This window comes from Sarcophilus harrisii, chromosome 3 (assembly GCF_902635505.1).
Source record: "Sarcophilus harrisii chromosome 3, mSarHar1.11, whole genome shotgun sequence".
Classification (NCBI taxonomy): domain Eukaryota; kingdom Metazoa; phylum Chordata; class Mammalia; order Dasyuromorphia; family Dasyuridae; genus Sarcophilus; species Sarcophilus harrisii.
In genome coordinates, this window is record NC_045428.1 from 7,882,753 (window position 1) to 7,909,403 (window position 26,651).

General features: G+C 44.5%; 1 protein-coding gene across 7 annotated transcripts in view; it reads right to left on the reverse strand.

Moving 5' to 3' along the window:
* Window positions 1–26,651, reverse strand: part of LPP (LIM domain containing preferred translocation partner in lipoma) — a 626,695-nt gene that overhangs the window by 410,330 nt on the left and 189,714 nt on the right. For all 7 annotated transcript variants that reach the window (XM_031957434.1, XM_031957435.1, XM_031957436.1 and 4 more), the window contains one exon: window positions 4,405–4,605. In XM_031957434.1, coding sequence (XP_031813294.1) covers window positions 4,405–4,597 — 193 coding nt within the window. In that variant the 5' untranslated portion in view covers window positions 4,598–4,605. The remainder of the gene's footprint in view (window positions 1–4,404; window positions 4,606–26,651) is intronic.

Below are 26,651 nucleotides of genomic sequence, written 5' to 3' on the forward strand. Positions count from 1 at the left end.
CACGTGATATTTCTCCTGACCGGCTTCCCAGCACCACAATCCCACAACAGCATCCTGCAGCCAACTGAAACATGGGCTATGTGACCCCACGAGGGAGAAGGCTGGAAGGTGTACCCCAAAGAAGGCAAAGTGCCACAGGGTTCCTATTTCTTCCCCTGGATAAGGATACTTTTCTCTACACAAATGACAGAGGGGGGAAAAGGGTTCATTAAAACCTGGACTAATCATGCACTTGGGGTCTCCTTCGGGGCGAGTCAGCCCACCACCGAAGCAAATTTTAAAAGGACGCCATCAGTGCAACGGGAGGGCCACTGAAGCTTATGGGTTGTTTGCTCTGAGCCAGCGAATGACCCCAAGGAAATGCGACGTCGCCATGCTTACGCGCCAGGATGCCAGCTCACTGTTGCTGTTGGGCGCCCCAAATCCCATCTCTCCAAGCCCCAACTGCTTCAGTCCCCAGACAAGTTCCAGAAGCCTGCCTCGGAAGCTGGGCACCGGGCCCATGACATCAGCCTTAAAAACAAACAAACTCATAAAGAGTTTACTGCCGGGAAGGAGCTCGGTCTGAAATCCATCACCGAGTAACCGGCCAGCACGGCTCCCAAGCTCGCCACCGGGCTGAGCCCAAGGAGGAAAGGGGAATAAATGAGAATGAGAAAACACATTCAAGAGAGATGACTAAGAGCATTGCTCCGCACCGAGAGCCATAAATGCGCCGAACGGTCTCTCAGGCAAGATTGCCGCAACAACAACACTGAGGTCATTGGAGAAACAATTAGAGAGCCTCGTGGAGAGAATGAGTCAATAAAAAGGGAACGGAGTGTGATGGACTGGAGAGTCGTTAACTGTCCCTTCCCTCCCAGATCCCAGAAGTCTCGTGTTCTGATGCTCAGATATTAGACCCTGCGGTCCCAAGACTTTGGCCAAGATGCTGACACCGACTGGCGGCTGCTTGTCAGTCAAACTGCTCGCCCGCTCTGTGTCCCGGGCAGGGGGGGAACGGGAGTGGCAGGGTATACTTAAGGTGGGTGGGGCGGGGGGAGCTGGGGGGAAGGGCTGTGGATGCTCAACCTCCAACCAGTGAAAATGCAAGCATCTCCATCGAATCACAGAGCTTTGGAGAACAAGGCTAATGGTCCTCAGTCTTTAGGGCTTACAGCGTGTTCTGGAGGAGCTCTCACTCCAAAAGAGCTTTAAGGGTTTGGGGCAGAGCTGGAGACAAAGGGAAAGGCTCGTATCTCAAGGCTTCTTCTTCCTTACCCTTGCAGCAAAGAGGCTTGGGAAGGCCCAAGAGGGGGCCCTTATTTGGTAGACTCAGGATTGCAGGTAATATTATTTGGGAACCACAGCCTCTCAGCCCAAACTCCCTGGCCTAGCCTGGCCTTGTACCACTCTATCACTCACAGAAAGCAGTAAAACTCCTGAAATATAAGTATCTCCCTTTGAAAAGCACAGAAAAAAAAAAAAAAAAAAGGACAAATAGCACCATTTTTTAATTGCTGATGACATGATGGGCTGCTTAGAGTATTCAAGAGAGGAGATGTAAAAAACAAACAAACAAACCCCAGTAATTTCAGGAAGTAGCAGAATATAAAATCAACCCATAAGAGACTCATCAAGCTTTGTATATATTACTAACAAAACCCAGCAGGAGGAGATAGAAAAAGAAATTTCATTGAAAATAAAAACAAAATGTATAAAATCTCTAGGAGTCAGCCTACCCAGATTCACTCAGGACTTAAATGAATTGAACTATAAAACATTTTTAATAGGAGAAAAGGAAGACAAGGATCACAGCTGGAGCCAATATAATATAATATAATATAATATAATATAATATAATATAATATAATATAAATGATGAAACCAGCTAAATTAATCTATAAAGTTGGTGCCATACCAAACTTCCAAAGGATCACTTTATTGAACTGGACAAAATAATGACTGAAATCATCTGGAAGACCAAAGAGTGAAGAATCTCAAGGGAAAACATTTTTTAAAAAGGAAGAATTGAGGGATTTTTTTTTAAAGGAGGAATTTAAGGAACCTAGTGTGGCCAGATTTCAGACTAAGAAGCAAGTAATGTTCAAAATTATTTAGTTCTGGTTTTTAAAAAAGTTATTCTGTCCCAAGATTGTTATGAGAAAAAAAAAAATGAGACATTTGTAAAGGATTCTGAAACTTAAAGTATATCTAAGGGATAGTTATTATTATTATTATTCAAAAAAGTTGGAAAAATTGGAAAGCAGTTTAGCATAAAATAGATTTAAAGTAACATCTTACACTATATCTCAACCTTTAACAATGAATTTCAAATGACTACATTGTGGTTTATAAATGAAATATAATTAGAAATTAAATATTATATAATGACATATAGAATGAAATGAAATATTCATGAAATGAATAAAAATATCAATATGGAGATTTTAGGAGAAAAAACAACTTTGGTCAAATTCTATTAAATGATGAAGTGAAATAAGTAAGAGGAGAAGCACGTTTACGTGTGACTATGAAATAATACAAAGGTGCACTAAGGTGAAAGCTCTGGAATTCCTCCTTGGTTAAGTGACTAATGGGGACTCAGAGGGTGAAGAGTCAAGCAGACCTGTCAGTCAAGAGATGGCAGACACCTAGCATGTCTTCAGATGTGGCTAATCCACTGATTTGTTTGGTTTGATCACACTGATTTGTTGTGAGAGGGTTTTGCTTTGTTGGTAGGGGAGGGAGTGGTTAAGTCGTTGGGAAATTAATTATGGGCTTCTTAAATAAAGGAGGGGGTGTGAGCATGGGGGTAGAAGAAAGCAATAAAAATTGCTAATAACTATTTTAGTCTTTACCCCTATCTACACTATGCGACCACTATCTTGGGTGTGAGGGATACAAAAATAAAAATAATGCTGCCTTCAAAGAGCTTCCACTTTGTGGTAAAGATGCAAATCCAAATGCATATGATATGGGAAATGGAAGGAGGAGAGAGAGCAAACCTTGGAGGAGACACAACAGAAATCCAAATATATATATGTGGGGGAATGGAAGGAGAGGCGAGCTAACCTTGGAGGAGAAATGGCTACTAAGTCGGTAACACCAGGTCTGAGAAGTGAAGAGACCCAAAGTACCTGAGATATGGAGGTTAGGACACACTGCAGTATGGGAGTGAAAAGCACTGCCTTCCGGGTGAAAAGGCTGAGCAGTGAACTGAAGATTGCCAATGACTGGGACAGGAAATAGGCACTAAAAAAAAAAATGATGCAGAGGGGAAGCAACCAGAGGAGAGAGCCTAATCAGAGGTGCCCTTTGCCCTAACCTTGGCAGGGAATATCTTTTGGGGCACCGAAACCAAGGAACAAAACCAACAAAATATCCCCGTGAAGCCATGTGGGAGAGTGGAAAGAGAGAGACAAGTTTGGAGTCGGGAAGAACTTCACTCTACTTCCCTCTCTGGCAAACATAGGGTGGGAGCCTCTAAATAAGTCACTGATCATTTCCATGTAAAGGTCACTATCTGAGAAGGTGGTAGAAGATTGTGACTAGGAACTCCCAGGGAAATCCCAGATCTGGGAGGGAGAGGGGGACAGAGAGGGGAAAGTAGTTCTCCTGGAGCAAATGAACAAAGAATTATCAAATCCAACTCAAAGATGAGGAAACAGTCTTAGAGGGGAACAAAGACTTACAAAATCAAAGAAATCTAAGCTAGGAAAGAACTTAGAAAGCAATGAGGCTGCTAGGCCATTTTATAGATGAAGAAACTGAGGGACAGGAAGTGACATGATTAGCCAATATCACACAGCTGGATGAGCAGGGATTTCCACACTGACCTCCTGGCATCTGTACACCTGAAAGTCTATGAATCACCCCCTCACACAGAGAGCCATCCGAAAAGGAGCCATCGCTTGTGTGTGTGGTTAAAGTCCAAATGAGGGGCAGGGACATGAGTTTGTGCCACGGGGGTGCTCAAGGAGGACTGTGGAAGCCCAAATAGCCAAATCTCCACTGTTGCCCCTCAAGTTGCAGGGCATTTGATAGTTCTCACCTTAGTTAATGTGCCAAGCCTCTATTGAGCCCCGACTGTATGCAAGCAGCACAGCAGGGGGCACCTCCCCAGCCCCCCATGGAGCTCTCATCCTCGAACAGCCCTGGCAGGTAAGGGCCACTGCATTTTGAGTATTCCCTTTTGGCACATGAGAAAACCTCAGAAAAGTTCACTGGTGGATCATCCTCACAAAGGTACCAAGTCACATACAAGCTTCAAAGCATATGGGGAAAGTAAGTCTTGCCGACCCCCCTCTCAGTGCTCCAACCACTGCACCGCACCGCCTCACAAAGGAGGCCATTGTCGTCCGGCACATTGTGCCACACAGATCCCCTCCGCCTCACTGTGCCAGGGCACACCCCGCTTCTTACCTTCTGCCCCAGGCGCCTTGTAGGGATTGTATTTGGGCTTGGGAGCGACCACCGGAGCAAACTTCTTGGGTGTCTGCTGCATGGACACGGAGATGCTGGGTGTCCCAAACGAATGTGTCGTCTCCATCCGAGCAGGAGCGTGAGCAAGGGACTCCCCGGTGCTCTTGGGGGGCAGCCACGAAGGGTGAGACATGACTGGGACTGAGGGGAAGAGAACAAACATGGCTGTGTTTGAAAGGATCCAACCAACAAACGTTAGAAAGCAGTAGCTCCTCTGGGCAAGGCACTGTGCTCGGGACCCACAATACATCGATATCTAGATCTATCGGTAACAAGATCGTTCAATAACCATCAATATCTAAAGCTATGGATCAATATCTATTTATCAACATCTACATATACCTCCCCTTTCTGTGTGTGTGTGTGTGTGTGTATCATGTAATATATACGATATGCTATATAACTTCATATAAACATATGGAGAGCTCTATAGAAATACATAGTAATTATCTTTGTATATAGATAGAGACATGTATCTATCTCTCAATATAGGTATAGAGGTAGATATACATAGCAATTATAAAGGTAGAAATATAGTAATTATCTCTGCATACAGGTAGATACATGTATCTACCTGTTAATATAGGTATAGAGATACATATGTAGTTACATGGATATATGTATCTATAGATATACATAGTAATTAAAGAAGTAGAAATACATAGCAATCACTTCTGTATATAGGTAGATATGTGTATCTATATATACCTTGAGAAAGAGTGGGAGAGAGAGAGAGGGAGAGAGGAAAGAAGAGAAAGGAGAGAGAGGGAGATGGAGGAAGGGAGGGAAGAGGGAGAGAGAGGGCGGGAAGGAGGGAAGGAGATCCCAATCCTCCAAAACTTCCATCCGATATAACTAGATGTAGAATGTGAGGAAGAAGAGCTGACCTGACATCGCAGAATCAGGACAAATCTCTCCAGAAGAGGCACTTGGGTTGACCAAAGGAGTTAAGGGGGAAGGAGCACACCCACCATTCACGGAGCATATACACTAGAAATGTACAGGGACAAGCACCACCATCTTGTTTGTGGAGTACCATGGGTGAAAGGGGATTTGACCAAAACAAAGACTGTGTGAAGGGGAGTAATAGGAAATCAGGCTAGAAAGCTGCTCTGGTTCCCTGTTATAAGCAATTACAGCAGTCCTTGACTCTTAGACGGACACTTAGACCCAACTGCTGAGTGGTGTCCAGGTTTGAGTAGGAGAAGGAAAGGAGACCGAGGGACCTTAAGGAAATCATTAGGCATTCTCTGAATGCGCCTTGGCTCCTCTCAGAAACCAGTCAGCGGGAAGGTCGGTCGCATGGTGGGCTACACAGAGACCTACAAGGGGACCTGTGCTTTCGCACTCATCGTCCGCCATGTCCAGAATACTCTGCTGCCTCTGCCCTTGCTTCCCCGACTCCCTTCGGCCCATATCTCCTCTCCTCCCAGAGGCCTTTCCCAGCCCCCATGAAGCACAGGTGGCTGCCCCCATGGAATGGCTTCTGCCATCTCTTTTGTCCACCTGGTTGTTGGGGTGCTGGTCCCCACTTTAGAAGGGACGTTCCTTGAGGGCAAGCAGGAAGGGCTTCCCGAGCCTGGTATGGAAGGCTGCCGTCTGTCCAATAGAGAGAACAGCAGAATCCTCTGAGGATTTTCCTCAACCGAGATAACCTCCATAAGGAGCTTTGCGAACTTTAAGGTGTGACACACATAGAAATGTCACTTATATAAACACTCGGAATTGTAATGACCCAGCAAGTTTTATAAAAAGAGATGAGAAAACGCACGGCCCTCCCTTCATAGACGAGGCAGGGACGGGAGCAGAGGACGTTGCATAAAGGGTCGGATGTGACGGCCACATTGATTAGTTTTGCTGACCTGGTTTTCTCCTTCCTCTTATTTTATTTTTATTCTTGGTTGCCAGAGATGGCTCACTGGGTAGAGGAGAGGGGAGGAAGACATTTGGAAATGAACATGGTGGAAAGACGAGAGGGAGCAACAACAATTCACTCAGGCAGCGACAGCGGTTATTCCGAAACGGGGTCAGCCATCTTCCTGAGGCCCGTCTGAGGCCGGCGATGACCCAGAATGGACCAGTAAGTCAGCCGGTTCCTGCCCAGCTGGGGAAAAAGTGTGACGGGCTTGACACCGAAGACCTGCCATCAATCCTGATTTCAAGGGCCCTCCAACAGGAGGTCGGAAGTCTCCAAGCATCGTCTCCCTGGTACCGCCCCCACTTGGCAATTTATTAATTGGACTGAATTAATTGAGAGGGGGATGTGATTGCTTCCAGCTGTCTGTTCAGGCAAAGAGAAGGGTCACTCCAGGAAATCCTCGAACCTCAACTCATAGAGCGAGCTGCCATCGGGGGAAATGAGGAGGGTTAAAAGGCTGCCTTTCATGAAAACATGTTTACAGGCTCATCTCCTGTCCTGACATCCTCCCCTGAGATGGAAGCCATCAGATAAGGTCTCCTAATCAGAGAACCCATATAAATACTTGCCAAAATTATCTAAGTTGGGGGATAGACGGAAAAGGCAAAGAAACATGGCTCCCGCAGTCTGGGAAAGAGCACATAAGACCCTGGACTAGAGTGGAATTAAATTGGTAGAATACTTAACAAACATTTGTTGGACGCCTACTGAATACTAAATACACAGCCATGTGTTAGGGAGGACTAGGAGGACAATAGTACTAAAGAAACATCTCTGCTGTTAAGGATTTCTCAGTCAAATAGAAGAAAGGCAATCATTCCTATTCTCTATGTCTCTGTCCATCTCTCTGGCTTTCTCTCTGTCTCTGTTTCTCTCTCCCTCTCTCCCCCTTTCCCTCTTCTTTTCCCTCTCTCTTTCCTTCCCTCCCCCGACTCACTCTCTCTCTCTCTCTCTCTCCATATCTCTCTCTCTCTCTCTCTCTCTCTCTCTCTCTCTCTCTCTCTCTCTCCTTCACTTCTCTCTTCCTCCTTTCTCCATTCCCCCAACATATGTAACGGGATGTTTCAGAAATGGGACAATAGTAGAATAAGGAGAACCAGCCTAAATTCTCCTAAGTCCAGAACCACAAGAGCCAACTCAGCCCTTCCTCTGCTACAGTGAGAATCTCGCACCCAACAAATGGCCATCTGACCTCTACTTGTAGACCAAGATGTGAGGTGAGGGCCCCGGCCATTGGCCTTATCTCTGGATCCATGCCACATGGGGCAGGGAAGTCCACAAGTCTAAATTCAAGGTCACTTCCCTTTTCCTGTGGGTCAAATGCCTTTTCTCTAACCTGGGGCTGCTTGCCAGGGTCTCGGGCTCTATGCAGATGAGGGGAGGGGTGAAGGCTGAAACAAAACCAGACCAAGGAGGGGCAAGGAGACCAGGCCAGCAGACCCACCCTTTGCCCAGTCTTACTTCCTCAAAGTTTCCCTGGTTTTAGAAACAAAGTTGAGCTCTAGCCTCTGTATCATCTTGAAAGCAAGAAGTGAAAGGGATGAACAAACCCACATCTCAGCAAAAACAAAAGCCAATGAGGCCGGGAGGAGAGGAGGGGAACCAGAGCTCCCTGGCCAAAGGGGGCCAAGAGACTGCAGCTGGCAAGAGGCCCGAGCCACCCCAAGAACTCTGCTTTCGGGAAGTGGGGCCAAAGGAACGAGGTCCCCAAAGGAGAAGCGTGGGGGTTTCACCTCCTCCTCTTGACTTTCCTCCTCTGGACTCCATCCCATTGACCTCCCTGTGGCTGGTGGAGGGTCATGGCTAGCTCCCAGAGCAGGCCCATCTGGGGGAGATGTCGATCCCTGACCCCGTACATTGGCACAAGGCTTGGGGCCTCCAATCTCCCAACCTCTTTGTGCCCCTCCATGCCCAAGTCCTTCTCTTCTGCTCTCATGTCACTCCCTACACAGGCTCCAGCCCACACCTCTCCATTCCAATGCCTTCCAGCACCATCACTGCTCCCCACAGAACTTTCCAGGCTCTCTCTGTCCCTCACCCCCCCCCAATTCTAGGTGACTGCACCCCCTCCCTATCGTTCAACAGCTCTTGGAAAAAATCTGCAAGGTGCACTGAGGGGCTTGGCCAGCTGGGATCCCTCAGGATCCAGTATTCCTTCATCTTTCCACTACTCCCCGACCGTAGTGGCTGTCCCAGACCTTCATTATGGCTGCCATCCTCCCTGGCATCCCCTTCATGGCCGACATCTATTCTGCAGCCAGGGTAGACCCTTCCTTCCCCTCCTTGCACTCCTTATGTCCTGATTTCATCTCCACATGGTCCACAAGGACACAAACAACCTCCTCCTGACTCAGTGAAATGGTGGCATTTCTGCGTTTCCCTTCCATGACTCTCTAGAGTCCTCAACATGGTGGGCCCTCCGCAATACACCCCCCTCAACTCTCATCCCATTTAATTAGCAGCAAGCACTTATTCAGCAACACTTGTCATCAGAACTTATGCAAGAGACCCTCCTTGGATGGAGGAAGACTCGGCGTAGTGACCCAAACCAAAAACTAACATGATCCTGCCTTCCGCTGCCCTTAAGGAGCACAGGCCCCCAAAGCACAAGGACAGAAAGAAAGCCCTGGGAGATACCGACATTGTCACCATATTTTTTACAGTAACAAAAAATTGGAAACAAATTGGAAGCCTGTTGAGATGAGAATGGCTAAGCACATTTCATGAAATGGAATTTTGGCCAATTCAAGGAAACAAGAGATAACTTGTAGGGGCTGATGGGGAGGGGGGAAGCAGCAGCCACTTTGTCAGAACATCTGGCTTCATCTTGTCCCGGCTCTGGACTAGCTGGGTGACCCTGGGAAAATGGCCGAAACTCCTGGGTCTCAGTTTCCTTATCTGTAAGGTAATGGAGTTGGACTCAAAGACCTCTGAGCTCCAACAAGTTCAGGGACAAAGATTTTAGGAGCTAAAAACCCTATTCTAGACAGTGGTTTTTTTTTTTTTTGTTTTTTTTTTTTTTTTTTTTAATGTAAGTGATGACAGTAGAGAAAACACAGGAGATTATAGAAACCCTGCCCTTTTATTTGCAGAGAACTGAAGAGGAAACATTCAGCCTTTCCTTAGTGGAGGATGGGATGGCAAAGGTCCCCAAATGTGGATTATTACCAATATTACAAATGACAATACAAATATTGCAAAAATACAAAAAAAAAAAAATCCATGGCAATAAAGAGATGGAAAAAAGGAGAGAGGAAGGAAGGAAGGAAGGAAGGAAGGAAGGAAGGAAGGAAGGAAGGAAGGAAGGAAGGAAGGAAGGAAGATAAAAGGATCAAAGAATTTTTAAGAAAAGGGAAAAAATGAATGGAAATCTGTGGATGACCTCAAAGTCCAGCCTGATCAGGATCTACATGTTGTGTGATATGGCAGCAATGAATTGTTTACTTTACAGGCTCAACCAAAACATCTTCATTTTAATTTGTGAACCAAAATCCCATAAGATCCAGCATGAACTTTATTCCTTCAAGAAGTTGTGCCATGGAATGAAACGGGGATCAAGAAAGCCTGAACCTGTCCTTCCTTCATTAAGATCATTTACATGGTCGACAAAAATGAGTCATATCAATGGGAGAAATAACCACTGGGGAAAAAAGACTGGGGGGGTGGGGGTGGACTTCAACCAGGGAGCCTCAAGTTCACTGCTGGCTCTGAATACACAAGGAGTCAAGGCATAAGCCACAATTTCTTCAGCAGTAAAATGGGTTGGTTGGATGAGACTCTCCCTCAGGCTTGCTCCATGCAAATATAAAAATTCCACGATTTTAAAGTATTCGCCTCATGGGATCCCTCAAAGACATCATTGAAATGTCAAATTGTTGATCTTTTAGAAATTTAGCAAATTCATTTCCTGTTATTGTTCAAGAAGAAAGTCTCTGTGAGCATTTTTAGAACACAAAACCCCACAAGATGGGAGATATTTATTGAACATTAATCCCCTTAATTATCAGCGGAGGCTGGTAAAGGGAGAGGATCCAAGAGTTAAGGTCCTCATTGTAATGATTTACAGACAGCCTGGGTAGCAGGAACAATAATGACAAGAACTATGACAAGAACAATAATCAGCGAGCATTTGCAGGCTCTTTAAGGACATGCTTTCTAAATGGTACTTTCTTTGATCTTCCCAACAACCCTGGAAGGCAGGGTTACTGTTATAGACATTTTGCAGAGAAGGAAACCGAGCCAAACCGAAGTGAAATGCCCATGACCCTTCTTCTCTATGCCCTTGCCAATGCGTAAGACTAAACTGCCAAGAAGCGACCAACCTATATCAATAAAAGGTGTTTCCTCCCCAAATGCTGCACATTAATGCCACCATGGTCCAGTCTGAATCTCTATTTTAATCATGGAGAAAATAAACGTGGAGATGTTCAAGGATGTCCCGCCCTAACATCCCACAAATATTTGTGGGTAGACAGTTGTGGGATTCACACCACTGGGCCACGGGTCAGCGTAATCCCACACACTCCCATCTGCTTCATGTTTCCACCAGCTTTCCCTTTTACTGACTGACTGTTCCACCATCATTTTCTTAAAAATATTGGAAGGATGCTAAGATGAAGTTGTCTCTAGCTTAGAGTTACCAGTTTCCAATCTCTCAAAACAAGTTTTGTTGTCCCCTTCTTTTTCCAGGTGATTATCAGATATAAACCCCCTCCCCCCAGGGAGCCCCTCTACAAAACTATTCATGAAAATCACCTGTCTGAGCTTGATGATGTATGCGACATTCTGAACCCATAGTCCCCCCCATTCATACTCCTGTTCTAAAAGAGAAATTTCTCCTAAAAGAGAGATTTCTAGTATCTATTTGGCCTGTCAGTGGTTGGTCTTCCTGAAGGAAACCACTTCCTCCCGCCCTTGGAGAGTCTGTGACTAGGCCAAAACCAGGCCTGCCCTGCCAAGGAAACCCGTGGCTGCCTCTACTTCATGTGGTCCTGGGGCCTCCCAGCTGGAAGCATAGCCAAAGGTCCCATAAGCCATCGCTTTGTCCCTTCCTTTTGGAGGCTGGGTAGATATCAGAAACGAGCAGGCCATGGGGGGTCTCCTGGGCTATTCTGTTTATAAGTAATGCTCCTTCCCCAGTCAGTGAGCATGTCGGATCTTCAGTCCTTCAAACAGCAAAAGCTGGGCTTGGGGTGGCCCAAAGAGCATGGCAGAGCTGGTGGGAAGCAGGGGAAGGAGATACTTTTATTCGACAGAGAATAAATTTAATACGGCTTCTTCTGAAACCTAAAATCCAATAACAACAACAATAATGATATTTATATAGCACTTACTATGCACCAAGTGCTGAACTAAATGTTTCACAACCATTATCTCATGGGATCCTCAGGAGAACCTGAGGTGTAAGGGAATATTTGTGTCCCCATTTTGCAAATGAGGAAACAGAGATGGGTAGAGGTGATGGGATTTGAGCACAGTCACACATTCAGGCTCGGGTCCTCTTGGATGCTCTATGCAAGATGGCACCAGCAGTTGATAAAACCTGGAAGGGTAAGTAGGGATCAGCTCAAATTGGGCTCTTTAGCCCAACCAAGCTTCTGGACTTGCTAAGGGGAGATCTCTGCCCAGGAGATCTGCCCCCACTCCTCTGTTTGTGGAGGCCCCACAGCACGCTGGGAATACATGATGACAGCAGCACCTACCTTCCTGGCCCTGACCTTCTACCTCCCATCACCTCGTTTCGGCACTGCCTGCCCTCTGCCCCCCAACACGCCCAGAACACTCTCCTCCCTCCCATCCCTGATTTAGAGGAGGCCTTTCCGAGCCTCCTCATCCCCAAGCTTGATTACTTACCATCTGCTCTAAAAGTTCTCAATTACTCAGTCCATCCAATGATTTGCAGGCAGCTTCTACCATAGAAAGGTGAGCTCCAGGAAGGAAGGGCCTTCTGGGTTATGGACCTGACCTAGTGCTTGGTGCATAGCTGGGGCGACTTGCTCTGGCTGCCCTAGGCCCCGCAGAGGGCAGGACAGAAAGCCATGGGCTTCCTGCCCTCCCACCTGCCTTTCCCATCCTCCTCCAACCAAGCGCGATTCCAGGCGGGACACGTGGGCCCAAAGGACACAGCTGTATTTGTGGCTCTCAGGTGGAGCCCTGGGTAACAACTCTTGGATAAATTAACCACAGATCTGTTAACAGGGAGAGAAAATAAATGTGCAGCTCCATGTCCTACTTGGACAGAGCCTCTCTTCAGGGAAAGAGCCACCCTTGAAGAAGGAACAGTCAACACTAAGAAATCGAAAATCCTCCTGGGAGCAAGCAGGCCAGGCCACCCCAGAGAGAGAGGCAGGAGCAGCAGACCCTGGAGCGCTGGGCCTCCTGCATCCCCCCAGGGCCAGGGGATATCTGGGACACCCAAGGAGGAGGCAGAGCTCTGAGGATAGGCATCTTCGCATCCTCGGGCCAAACATCCCAAGAGCATCCTTCCTGGGGACCAGAACAAAAGTGGAGTGGGTGGGCTCGCTATGGGGACACACAAAGAAGAATTCTGGGCTCTCGGCTCTATCAATGGAAGCCAGGGAGGCCCCACCACTGAACGGCAGACCCAGAGGCAGGAACAACTCACTTTGAATCCTGCCTTGGACACACTGTAGCTGTGTAACTCTGGGACAATCACTTAAACTCTCCTAGCCTTGGTTTACTTACCCCCCACACACACACATACAGACAGACACATACACTTAGGGTGTTGATAGAAGCTTACTACATGTTTGTGGGATTCAGCTGAATTAAACAAACTTTTTTTTTTTTTGGTTTTTTGGCTTTTTGGAAGAGGGAAGTTGGATAAGAGAGTTTGTTTCTTCCCGAGATGAGATGAGATGTCCCTTAGACCTAGCGGAAGGTTGTCCTGGGTTGAAACATTTGCCAGGAGTAGCCCATGGCCCATTCTGAGTTTCACTGGCTGATGGACAACAATTCATAAGACTCAGTTACCAACAATCACATAATTATTTGTTAAATAGTCCCTCTTCTAGCCACTCAGCCATGCCAAGAGTTCCACCGAGAAGACTCAGAATGGTAAAAATGGATTACCAATGGCTTCCCTCCCCACCAGCCTAAGACGTAGGGAGACCATTCTCTCAAAATCACTAATGACTCAATCGGCAAATACAATGGTCTTCAACTACCACCTGGATAGTAATGATTGCCCATTTTCCTCTCTGATCAGAATGCTTTGGAGACATTAATCCAACCCAATGGAAATAGAATAAAGTGTTGGACCTGAGTCAGGAGATAACTGGGTTCAAATTTAGCCTTTACCCTTTCTCGCCATGAAACTAAAGGATAAACTTTTGGCCTCAATTTACCCATCTGTCAAAACATAGGTTTAAATTTGGAAGGAAGTACCTTGTTTTTAAACAGATGGAACAATAACCACTCGAACCATCGCATTAGTTAAATAAAATACTGCAAAAAAAAAAAAAATCTTTTTTGGCGGAGAAGAGAATTAGGGGAGAAAGAATTTGCTATTATATATAAACGAGGCATAAAAATAAGTTTAGATCCAAAGTATGCCCTTAGGGAATAAATCATTCGATAGAGCCTAACCAATGAGTTATACTTGGACCGCTTTTGGTCCTGTGACGTCTGCCAAGTCTTAGCCACTGGAGGTAACTGAGAGATGAATGAAGACAAGGCTCTCCTTCTGAAGGCTTGGCTGCTCTGGGACCTTTCCATGCAGCCTCCCCAACCCAGCATCTCTCATCATAAAAGTGTGTGCAGCTCCCCTTCCTTTCTCTTTCTGAATTACATGGAGATAAGCTTCAGTCCTAGCCTATATTTGGCTCATCCCTTCAGTTAAAGGCTATTTCCCCCGTCTTGGTTGTTGCTGTTTAAATTAGAGAGATGAGGAAGGAAAGGCAAGGAGAGGAAGTGGAATGGAAACCCCTCGACTGTGATATGGAAATGCAAGATTAAGTGGGAAGTGTACTTGTCTCTGTGATCTCTGCCCTATGAACTTCACGAGAACTCCTGGGAGGGAGTTTATGGCCCCCACATCACTTGATAAAGGCTTTGAACTTTTCACTTGGTGGGCATAATCTAACTGGTCAAGTCAACAGACATCGTGCCAAGTGTTAGAGACACAAAGAAAAGTAAAAGCCGTCCCTGAACCAAACAAAAGCAGTTCCTATCCCAAAGAAGCCCATAGTCTAATGGGGAGATGGCATGCAAATAGCTATGTACAGAGATCATCTCAGAGGGAAGGTACTTAATGAAGGAGGAAGAGAAAAGGCAGAACTTTATCTGAAACGGAAGAAAACTAGAGAATTCAGGAAGTGGAGGTAAAGAGAGACAGAGTTCCAGATATGGGGTCAGCTGGTGGAAATGCTTCTGGGTTGGCTAAGGAAGGTCACAGAAGCCAACATGATAAAAGGGAGATGTGAAAAAGAATGGATTAAGAAAACTTAAAAAGCAGTGGTAGGAAAATACAGCATTGACTGGAGTCAGGACAAACTGGTCCTTCTCATCTACAGTTTCAGTTACTAATTTGGTAACCCCACTTCAAATGATGTGATTTCTCTAGGCAGAAGTCATCTTCTCCATTAAATATGGAGGTCAGACTCAATGACTTCTACAGTATTCAGTAACTAAAAGTCCTCTGAGATCCAAACCACTCAGTCAATGATCCTATTGTCTACATCAGCGGTCTCCATTTAGTGCTTGAAGAACATCTAAAGGGTTCACACTAAAAATTCTTAAATGGTGCTTGAAGTAGTACATAATTGCCCAATTATGTTACAAATATATCTTTTTCTCTCTGACAATGAGCGTATGCATGATTTAAGCATTTAGGTTCTAAAATGATACAAAAACCATCACAATCATACACACATTTATTTGGATTTTAGATATTTAGAGTTTTCATGATCATAAGAAGAAGAAAATTTTATATTTTACAATTATAATTCCATGTGGAATTTTTTAATTCAGACCTTTTGGGGCAAAAGTTAGTTACTTTAAAGATTTCATAGATATATCTAAAAGAATATTGTGATTAGTATATTAAATTATCATGAGAGTTCATTTTTTTCTGTTTAAAATAATTCACAGTAAGATAGATGGATGGGTAAATGGATGGGTAGATGGATGGGTGGATGGATGGGTGGGTGGATAGGTGGATGGGTGGGTGGATAGGTGGATGGATAGATGGATGGATAGATGGATGGATGGATAGATGGATGGATGGATAGATGGATAGATGGATGGATGGATAGAGGGATAGATGGATGGATGGGTAGATGGATGGGCGGGTGGATAAATGGATGGATAGATAGATAGATGGACAGATGGATGTTGGAAGCCATAAGATACTTATTAGCTTGGCTAGGGCTTGTAGCTTAGAGCAAGCTCATCTGGACATCTTTGACAAATACTGATCAAGAATTGAATATGAAGAGGGGAGTGAATGAGATTATACTGAAGGAACAGCATAGTGTTTTTAAAGACTCCTCTCTTCCCCACAGATACACACAAAGCTTCTATTTTTTTTTTTTTTTGATCTTAAAAAAGCCAAAATTTTGACACTAGTATTTATATAGGTTATAGATCTGGAAGTAGAAGAAAAGTTAAGAGATCATCTAGCTAGTGCCCCTCATTGTAAGTAAGGGTAAGGAAATGAGGGTCCATATCAATGAAGGTACTCACTGGAGGTCACAAAGGGAAGAAGTGGTAGAGTCTGGATCTGCACTCAAGTCCTGTCATTTTATCCCACATTTTCAACTGTGCCCAGAGATATTATGTGATTATGAGTAAAGGAAGACCATTGTCTCTGAAGGACTAAAGTTTTGGGGGGGAGGTACTCAGAGACAATGATAAAACAGAGGACAAATGGAATGGCAGAGCGGAGTGGAAAGGTGGGAAACACAACTATGCAGTACAAGGAGAAAAATAAATCCATCCCCAATCCTAGGTGAGACCTCAGGCAAGTACTAATAGGTTAGTTATTAAAGAATGAGCTGGCATAGACAGGCCACACTCTGAGTTCTCGGGGGAAACATGGATATTAGAAATTTAAAGCATCAGAATATTAAAACGTCTTCAAGACATATTTTATACATTTCATGGAAATCATTTTGAGGATCTCAATTTTTCTCCAGTTGCAGCTTCTCAAACAAACACCTCTCTCTCTTCTTCTAAATGGTTTGCTAATTAAGGCTAGTTCAGAGCTCCCAAGCAAGATGATCAGAGATCATATCATCCTCCCCCAAACCTCCACAATCTGCTCAATTTTGCCATGAAAATTTCTCTCCCAGTCTATTCTTTTTCCTCATTTCCAAAACCACCAGCCTTGCCAATGACCTTTCTAAAACCATGAAGCAACATGGTTCAGCCTCCAGAGGAAGGTCACATTGCATCTGTCTGGCCTGGCACACTTGATTCAATGGAAACCTTCTGGAGCCACTGCCAATTCACTATTCCAAGCCCAAGAGCCAGGCCAGATTAGTTGGATGACATCTTGATCAACGTGGTTATTTTAGACATGAGGAGGTGAAGGGCCTGAGAGAGATCAGGTGATTTGCTGAAGGTCACACAAGTATTAAAGAGCTGAACTGGTATTTGAACCCAAGCTTCATAAGCTACAAGTCAATCCTTCTTTCAGCCACACCACATTCTTTTCATTTTATTGACAATAAAACAGGATCATACAGAGTCTGAGGAAATTGTCTAAGATCACTCAACTAATAAATGGCAGCATCACTATTGGTCCCTTCGGAATATGGTATTGTTTGGTTTGGTTTGTGTGTGTGTGTGTATGTACATGTGTGTAGGTCTGTGCACATGTGTGTGAATGCACTGCTTTGGTGCTGATGATTAGTCTTTGTTTCATTAACTGTATTTTGAAGGGAGAAAAAAAATCAGCCTTTTAGCCATGTGCATGCTGGATAATTGGGAGTTTACAGAAAATAAACTGGACATTTAGAAATTTGCAAATAAAAGGACCCTACACTAATCCTATGACTCATCTGGCTGCCATCTGGCTAACAAAGCAACCTTGAGCCAAGGACTCTGCGGAACCTCAATTTATCCTGAAGGAGACTTGGAGAAATAGGCAGAGACCGGGCCTTGGACTCAAAAAAATCAGACTTCAAATTTCAGCCCCAGCAGAAACTGGGACAAGTCATTGAACTTGTCAATCTTCTAAGCAACTAAGATAATGCTGTGGAGAAGATGATGACCAGCACAGGGAGAGCTAAGTTGCTTGTCTGGGAGTTTTCCATACCAGTGAAATCGAGATTTAGCCCTTATCTCTATCCATTTTACTGACACGTTACTAAAAACTTCTAAAACCTCCCTTCCTAATGACATTGTTTTGATTTATCTTGTATGATTTTCATTGGAAATAGAGAGAAATGATAAATTGATAGGTAATAAACTGATGGAAAAATAGAAGAGAAATAGATAAGGTATAGTGGAATAGATGATGAGGTGAGAGAAAGACAGACAAATAGAGATATTTTTATCCATATATATATGCTTATAAATGTATATAGGAAGACATGAAGTCTTGTTCATGACTTAATCAATGAAAAGAAAACTTGAAGAGCCAGGAAGGCATAGATTGAATTCCCATTTCTCTGTACCTGCCAAGGAGGTACCATCTTGTATTGGAAGCCTTTCTTTATCTGCTAGTTCCCTATCCCCATGATATTCCAGGTCCAGTCTTTAATCACGTCGCTTATAATTTGATGTCCTGGAAAGCACAGGTTATTTCCTCTATGTCCTTGTCTCCTCAGAACAAAGCACATTCCCTGTAGCACAAAAGATGGTTTCTTTTTTCTTTTCTTTTCTCTTTTTATTTTATTTTGAGGCAGCTAATAAATGTCTAGTGTCTTAGGTTGGGCTTGAATTCAGGTCCTCCTACAAAACTCTGGTCCCTCCAGGGCCAGTGCTCTGTGTCATCTAGCTGCCCTACTTAAACTTTCATAATTGAATGACGTTCCCATCTGACTTGATGGCAGATGTGCCGATGACCACTGCCAAGCCTTTGCTGGTAGACACGATGAGAAAGTCAGAAGGAAAAAATATTCCATCCTCCCAAGACCATGTTGTGGGTCCCTCTCATGCTAGATCCCCAAATGGGCGGGGATCTTGATGGTGTGATTCACAATCCAGGCAACATGCTCTGGACAAAGACGCAATGCGTCCTTTGGAAAACTTTGCAAAGCATCCCTTGGCCCCCGACGTTGGCGTGGAGGACTGAGGATGACCTGCAAAGTGTTTGTTATTGTTCTGAGGACGCTACAAATTTTTCCAGAAAAACACGGCCCCGCCAGCGCTGAGGAGGGTCAGTGTGTGCTCCTCCGGGGGGCCCGGCCTCAACCTGGCCTTGTGCCCGCCCCCAACTGCCACAGGGCTCATAAAGGCCTACAGCTCCTTGCCTGTCTCCCTGACCTGGGCTCTCCAGTTCTAGGCTCAGCCTTGCTCTGGGCCTTTCTGGGGTTGGGATTGTTTTATTTATTTAATCCATCTCACAATGTGTTCTTACTAATTGGATTCCAAGACCTTGGGTTATACTTGTGTCATACAATGAATTATTTTAACACTCTTAAGTATTAATAAATGCAGGCAGTTGGGTGGGTGCTTGTGTTTGTGTTTTGTTTGTTTTTTTAAGGAAGCAAAGTGAGGCTGCAGAAGAAGGCACCCACATGGCTCTGGGACCGTCAGCCTCCTGTTTCTGGAGCTGGAGAGAAGCTTCCAAAGTCTGGAGGCCTTGCCTCGCCTCCGGCAAAAGAAAGCCTTTCAGTGGACCAGCAGATGGGGAGGACCGAGAGAGTGTCCGCAGTAAGTGAGAGCCAGGGAAACATCCCAAGAATGAACAGCAGAAGGAGGAACACGGAGGATGCAAAGGAGATTCATGATGTTCCTAACAATCTTTTTTTTGCTTCTGCTGTGCATGGGGGGGATGCCCTTTTTTAAAGGGAGGAAGGGGTATAAGTTCAGAATTTTAAAAAAAATTTTTACAAAGAGCCAATGGCTTCCTCTCAGGCCGCTTGGTTCCAGGACGGTTCCATCCAGCTGGAACGATCAGAGCAGGCCTGGAGGAGTTCTTGCCGAGCAAAGCTACAGATGGCCATCCTTCCACACAGGAAGCTTCCAGGGCTGAGATTTACAGCAGCATCTCCCTGCCCCTGAGTTATACTTCCCAGATTGAGTCGGGCTGCAACTGCTCCCCGCGTGTAGCTGAGCAGCAAATCTTACATCAAAGCAGTCTGAGCAAACCAGACCTTTGAGGAGGAAAAGCATAAAGCAGAACAAGCTCGATGATATTTGCAGTTATACGATCACAGACCGTTTAAAAACAAACTGGTCTCAGCCGACAATTGGTTTTCCCCATCACGAAAAACAGAGAACGTATACCAAGCTCTCACATTGCCAGTTTGGCCCAGGAAAATGAGGAAGGGATAAAAGGTCCTGTTACAGGAAGGAGGATTGGGAAGCAATCAATGTATGAAAACAAAAGCCATCTCTTTTAAGCAGCGAGCAGCTGGTTGGTCAAGCCTTCAATCGTCTATTGAGAATTTCGGATATTCGTACTGCAGTGTCAAGCCCCAGATGGAGAGAGATGAGCACGAGATCTGAATTTGAGCACGAGATCTGAATTCGAGCAGATTGGAAATTATTGAGTAAGTCACAAACCTATGGACACTTAGACAATAAATGATCAAAGATTGCTGTATCCAAGAAACAACATGAAGCCCCTTCTCTCTGTATTCATTGCACACGAGCCCAAGATTGGATGAAGAAAAAAGAATCCATTTCCTTCCCAAATTTGCAGAGATGGAACTCTGCACTTTTGAATGTACGATTCATGCCTTAGCATGTTTTGTAAACTGTTTTACTTTTTTAATTTATTTTTTATTCTTTGTTATAAAGCAGAGTTGAAGTCAGCAGTTTTATTGTGCGTCCAAGTAAAAAAATCATTCTTAGCTTACAATTCATACAAAAGCAGGCTACCATCTTTGGCCATGGTTTGCCAACTCTTGCAAAGGATAACTCTTGGGAGGAGTAAAGGATGTTGGGGAAATGCAGGTGATTTAAAAGCAGTACATATATACGCATGTGAATGTATATGTTGTGTGGCTATCTCTATCCAGGTACTCTTTTATGTTTATAACATAACTTTCACATATATAGCTTTTGTATTTGTGATATAACCTTCATGTGTGTAACTACATCTATAAATACATATATATACATCTTGTATGTTTGTTGTATGTTTCACTACTTCATCTGTAATATTCCTTTCCTGTGTACATCTTCATATTAAAATCTTCCTGTGTGTGCATGCATGTACAAATATGCCTTATGTTTATAACAATTTTTGTGTATGTACATATATGTGTATGTGTGTGTGTGTGTGTGTGTGTGTATATATATATATATATAGTGTTTATGACACATACATTTTTAAATTTATTTATTTTTAAGACAAACTAATAAACCTCCCTCTGAATCTCATCAATCATTGCCAATAGGACAAAGCTGCCATCTTGTTTGTCAGTCTATCACCCCACCTAGCACAGGATTCTGTATATAGCAGGGAACTAATATGTTTGTTAGATGAATGAGATGATGGATAAATATGGAGAAGAGAGCAGAGTGACATACATAATAGAACCCCAAGAGAAAGTGACTCATAACAAATAATCAGCAGGTTTATTGGCTATAGAGGAATTTATTTTTAATAAAGATCTCTAGAGTGGTGGGGTGGGGTTGCCATAGGATCAAGCATTGGAAGGGGTCTCAAAGGTCACTGAGGTCAAAGTCCACCCATCACTCACTCTCACATTAGTGAAAGGAAGTATCTGAGACCTAGAAAGAGGGACTACCTTGGTCGTGGTCACATGGGTAATGGTAGAGCTGAGATTTGAAGCCATGTCCATTAATTACAAAAACCAAAGCAAGGAGCTATTCCATAGTGTGATATTTACTTTCAATGATGAAAAATCACCCTATGCCGACACCCCCTTGGTTTGCCCCGTAATTATCATTTTTGTCTTTGTCTTGTGCAAATCACAGAGTGCTATAGAAGGGACCTTGGGCTCCCAAAGGCTAGATCAGCAGAGACAAAGGTATAGCCAGATATTTCAAAAATGGGTCCCATGATGGTTCACCACTGGACCATCCTCACCAAGTTGGCCAATGGATGATGAATCTGAGGGGGGGTCACAAAAATCATTCACTAAATAAGCATTTACTATGGCAGAGCGCCCGAGATCATGGAAGGGCTTAGGAATCTGGCATGAGCAGGGCCTCTGCATGCCAACAAAAATCAAAATAGGTCTAAGCTAACGAGTTCTTAACCCAAAGGGATCTATAGCTAGATCTTAAAGAATGGGAAAAGATTACAGCTTTCTTTCCACTAGCTGACCTCCGAATAAAATTTAGAATTTTTTTCAAGTCTTTAAAAATATGATTCTATGTGAGGGTTCACAGGCTTTACCAGACTGACCCCGAAAAGGGGTCCAGGTCACAGAAAAAATGAAGAAACTCTGAAATACGTGGCCATTAAGGCCACCCTGATACCTCCTAGGATATCTTTAGACCTTGGGCTCTTCCTCTATACAATGGAAGCCCTGCACTACATCACCTTGAGGTCTTTCCCAATTCTTGACCCATGAGCTCATGGCAAAAACAGGCAAGTAGGGACAGAGACTTTCTTCTAACCCATTAAACTCTAAGAACGTGATGATCCTATACTCCAGTGTCTCAGTTTCTTTTCTGTTCATTGAGAACAGAGGAAATTTAGTCTCTGAAAAGTACATTGAGATAGGGAATTAAGAGGAAAGGGAGAAATAACCACATGATGCATTATAACTAAGCCATATTCCCTCAAACACTTGGCAAATTGCCAGGTCCTTCTTTTCATGACACTAACCTTAAACATGGCTGCATAGAAACGCCACAACGAATCTCCCTCTGCCTGAAAACATGGCCCCAGAATCCTATTAGGAGCACGTTGCCAGCCCACACATCCATCCCAGCTTTGTGGAGCCTCCAGCCCACAAGTAAACAACATCAGCGTGCCGGTGATGATGAAAACCTCTAAACATAGCTACGGTCAAGGCCAGCATCTGACTCCAGTCAAATATGCCCTGTGGTCTTCCCCGAGCTCATGAAGGAAGCATGAAACGTGTCGCCACCGGAAATGGGCCAGATTCCCGTTTATAGAGGTACCTTCTGTAACCAGAGGCACCAACTACACTGGCCCGTGAAGCCAGAAATCTCTAAAGATCATGGAACCCTCGAGGAGAAATCATCCATATGCATGATGGGGCTGGAAGAGAATCCCATTAAGTTCTGAGGCTGGTTCCTAGAGGACTTGCAAAGGCTCCCTTCATCCTCATTCTCTGAAGGCTGCTGGGTCTTGCAGCCAAAACACAACTGGACAAGCCCTGCAGCCAGACCCATTGTAGACATGGATGACTTACCCCTCCTTTGACATCATGAAAAAACAGCCTGACCCTGGCTCTGAAGGAGCTACAGAGTCTGAGGACATCAAGGACAAAGATGGGGAGCAAAAAGACTCCAACTGTATGGAGGAGTTAGGGAGACTTTCTTCCAATAATAAGATCTGTGATCGTCAATGCTTCAAATAATTAACCAAAATCCAACCCATTCTCTACACTGTAGCAGGGATTGTAGGGAATGCTTCATGGGAGAAGGAAATTTTCCATTTTTGCCATCATCCTCAAGGGTTGGGAATATATAGCAACATACCTGAGTTGTCTTTAATGGTAATCCAGTCTTTCTGACTTCTGGGAATCGACTTCTTAATGCGGGGAGATAACTCTCAATAACATAGAGATAAGATAAAGTTGGGTAGATGGAGGGTCATTTCAGAAGAAAGAATTCAGCAACTGAGGGATGAGGTGAGGCATGAAGCACAAGAAAGGCCTCCTGAGGAAGCTGGGATCGAAGATGAATCATGAACAAAACCAGAAAGTAGTGATGAAGAGGAAAAATACATAGGGAAATGATAGTGTCTAGTGAAGATGCTGGATGCTAAAAGATGGAGTCACTTGTGTGAGGAATTGTGGGGAGGCCAGTGGGATGGAGTGACATGTATGAGGAATGGCAGGGAAGAGTGGTATTGACTTCTAGAGTCCACTGGGGAGATATAAGATGGAAAAAAGGTAGGTAAAGCTTGAAATGTAAAAGATCATTAGACATGTGTTGCTAGAGGAGCTAAGATGTCACTGGGACTTCTTGAGTAGGAAGGGGAAGGTTGCTTTGACAACTGAGCAGCGGGAGAGACTTGAGGCAGGGAAGTCCACAATCAGACTACAGCAATTGTCTGGGCCCAAGGAAATGAAGGTTCTCATCTAGCTGGTGACTATAAGAATGAAGACAAGGGGAAATCTGTGGCCAAAGGAAGTAATGAAGAGATGCCCTGAGATGGAATAGATAGGTATAGTGAAAAGTCTTGGGTGACCCCAAGCTTGGTAACGTGGGTGACTCAAAGGAAGGCACTTCTTCTCATAGTAAATCCATTGCGCCTAAGAGGAAAGATTACTACCTTGTCTTCGGATGCTGAGTAGCCAGGTGAAGAATTACCTAGGGAACCTGGTCCATCCATTCATCTAATCTCAGGAGTCAAATAAGGAATAGAAAAGACCAGATAAAGAATCAGAGCAGGGGATCTCATCCGAGTTCTTACAGATATTTATCAAGGTTCATTGGTAATTCCTCTCTGGATTTTCATTTCTTCGTGATAAAAATAATTAGGATGAGATTCATTATACTTTCAAAAAATCAAATCTATGAGTAGAAGCATGGGATAGAATAATTCATCTTTTTTCCCATTGAGCAAAGGACTTTCTCCTCTGTGGCTAATGCCTCAAATCTGCCATTTGATCCACTTATGTAGACACCCATCCTGCACATGAGACACGTGCTCTGAAAAATGAGAACCAAGGATTTCTTTTTTCTCTTGTCCATCATCATTGGGTTCCTGCCCAAGGCCTACACCACGATTTCTGCTAAAGGGGCTTAGAATGACTCAAAGTTGAGCAGCTCTAACATAAACTCAGGATGAAGAAGGGGCAGAAAGTTCTAGTTTGGACACACTGAGAACAGCCAAAAGGTCATACATGTGGAGATCCCTTGGCCATTACATTTTATTGGGTAAAAAAAAATCTATTAAATAAATCTTGAAAACCCTTTCCTAATATGGCATGGTTCAAGGGCAGAAGACTAGATGGACTCTGTGAATATTTTTCTCAAACTTTTATCTTTCCCTTCATCCTACCCACCAAGAACGTCTTTCCATACATACTCCTAAAACTTTTCTATCCATTCAATTTGAAGCTAAAGCACCAAAAAAAGAAAGGAAAGAAAAAGTTATTAGAGCAATATCTGCTTTGTTTTTCCTCTTCCTCTCTTTCCCTCCTTCTTTCATTTCACAACTCCTCCAAGTTGGATTTTTATGGCTCCAAGAGCCTCATTCTGACCAGAACTGCAGCCACCACTTGGAACGGCCAAGAGAAGACAACTGGTCAGCAGCGTTGGAGAAAGGTTGGCAGGGGAAGGCAGGGTGGACATATTGACCTGGTTTGGGCTTTTTTATTTCTGCCCATTTGATCTGGAAAGCGGGAGGGAGTTTTCATAATAATTATGAAAAAAATAGGCTCAGCAGTTAATACCAGTGGTTCTTGGACATTCCACAAGTTACTGAAAGGAAATAAACACAAAGCACTATCTCCTAATATGGAGACTCCAAAGAATCCCTTCTACATTCCTCTTCCATTTTCCCCACTCTCCAACAACACCCCCAAAGCGGTGGCCGGGATCAGAAAGTAAGAGGACCAAATTCTAAATCACAGAATCAGAGGATCACAAACGTTAAAGTTAGAAGGAATCTTTTGGGCGTCATCCGGTCTTATCCACACTTTCTCCTCACCCCCAAAACCCTCACTACAGCACACACGGCAATTCTGCTCAATGATACCTACATGAAGCCTTTTTCTGATTTCCCAGCTACTCGTGACCCAAGACATTGCTTTGTGTTTATTTTGCGTCTCCAATATCTGACTCAGGTAACACTGCATGAGCCAAGAAAACATGAGGCTTGGATACCTGTAAGTCATCCCCTGAACAGAAAAAAGGAAAAAGGAGGGTGAGATGGGGTCCAGGTCAGGCTGGACACCAGAACTCCATCAGACAGATGTATAATCAATATATCACTTGCCTTCTCAAGGGATGGCTCATTGAGAGGCTCCTAGTCTTGACCATGATCAAACAGGCAGTAAGTGTCAGGATCCCAAGCCCCCTCCCTCTCTCTGACTTGGAATCCAGTGGCGTCTCATCCCTCCAGGCCCCCTGCTCATACCACAAGGCCTCCATCACTGATGGTAGAAGGTCTTGGGAAGGGACCTGACTATCAATCAGTACCACAAATGTGGGAAAACTGAGGCCTGCTTTTGTGCACACACACACACACACGTGACACACTCACACACGTGCACTTTCTTGTCTGCCCAAATGTCTGTGTTTGTTTCAAAAATTCTCTGCCAAATGGGGTCTGTGGCGAGATAATGTAAGGAACCAGGTGACCCCCGGCTATGAAAGCACATGAAGCCCCCAGAGCAGGGAGGATAACCAATCAACACACAATTCTGCACCACTTATTCCGTGCCGGGCACTGGGCTAGGTGCTGGTGAAATGGAAAAACTAGGAGTCCAGGCCCCAGCAGCACCAACAATGAGAGCCACTAACAATTGTTATGGCACTGAAGGTTGGCAAAGCTCCTGGCAACATGGAGATCACTCCAAGAGAAAGGTTTTTGGTTTTTGTTGTTTTCTCTTTTTTTTTTTTTTTCAATTCATTACCCCAGTCAATGGCCCCAACTCAGACGTGCCCCTGCCCAGACCGAGCATTCAGAGAGGAGCCCGAAGCTGGGGAAGCTGATGGCCAACCCTGGCTGCCTGACAAAGACCTTCCCATGAGCTACGGGGAGGCCCTCTGCACAGTGTGACAGAAATGTCTGCTATGCAACAGATTGGAACATCCCTGGCAAAGAAAAGATTTAGGGTAGAAGGCGACGTGCTCTCCCCAAAGGGAGCAATGAAATACCTTCCAGACCACTCCTCAGTGGTATACCCAGAGCACTTGCACAAATGACAGCTGGGACGGAAAGCTAGCTTGCTATGGTATTACCGTGAGCCACAGTTGTGGAGACAATGGCATAGAATGGCAGGCCTTTCTT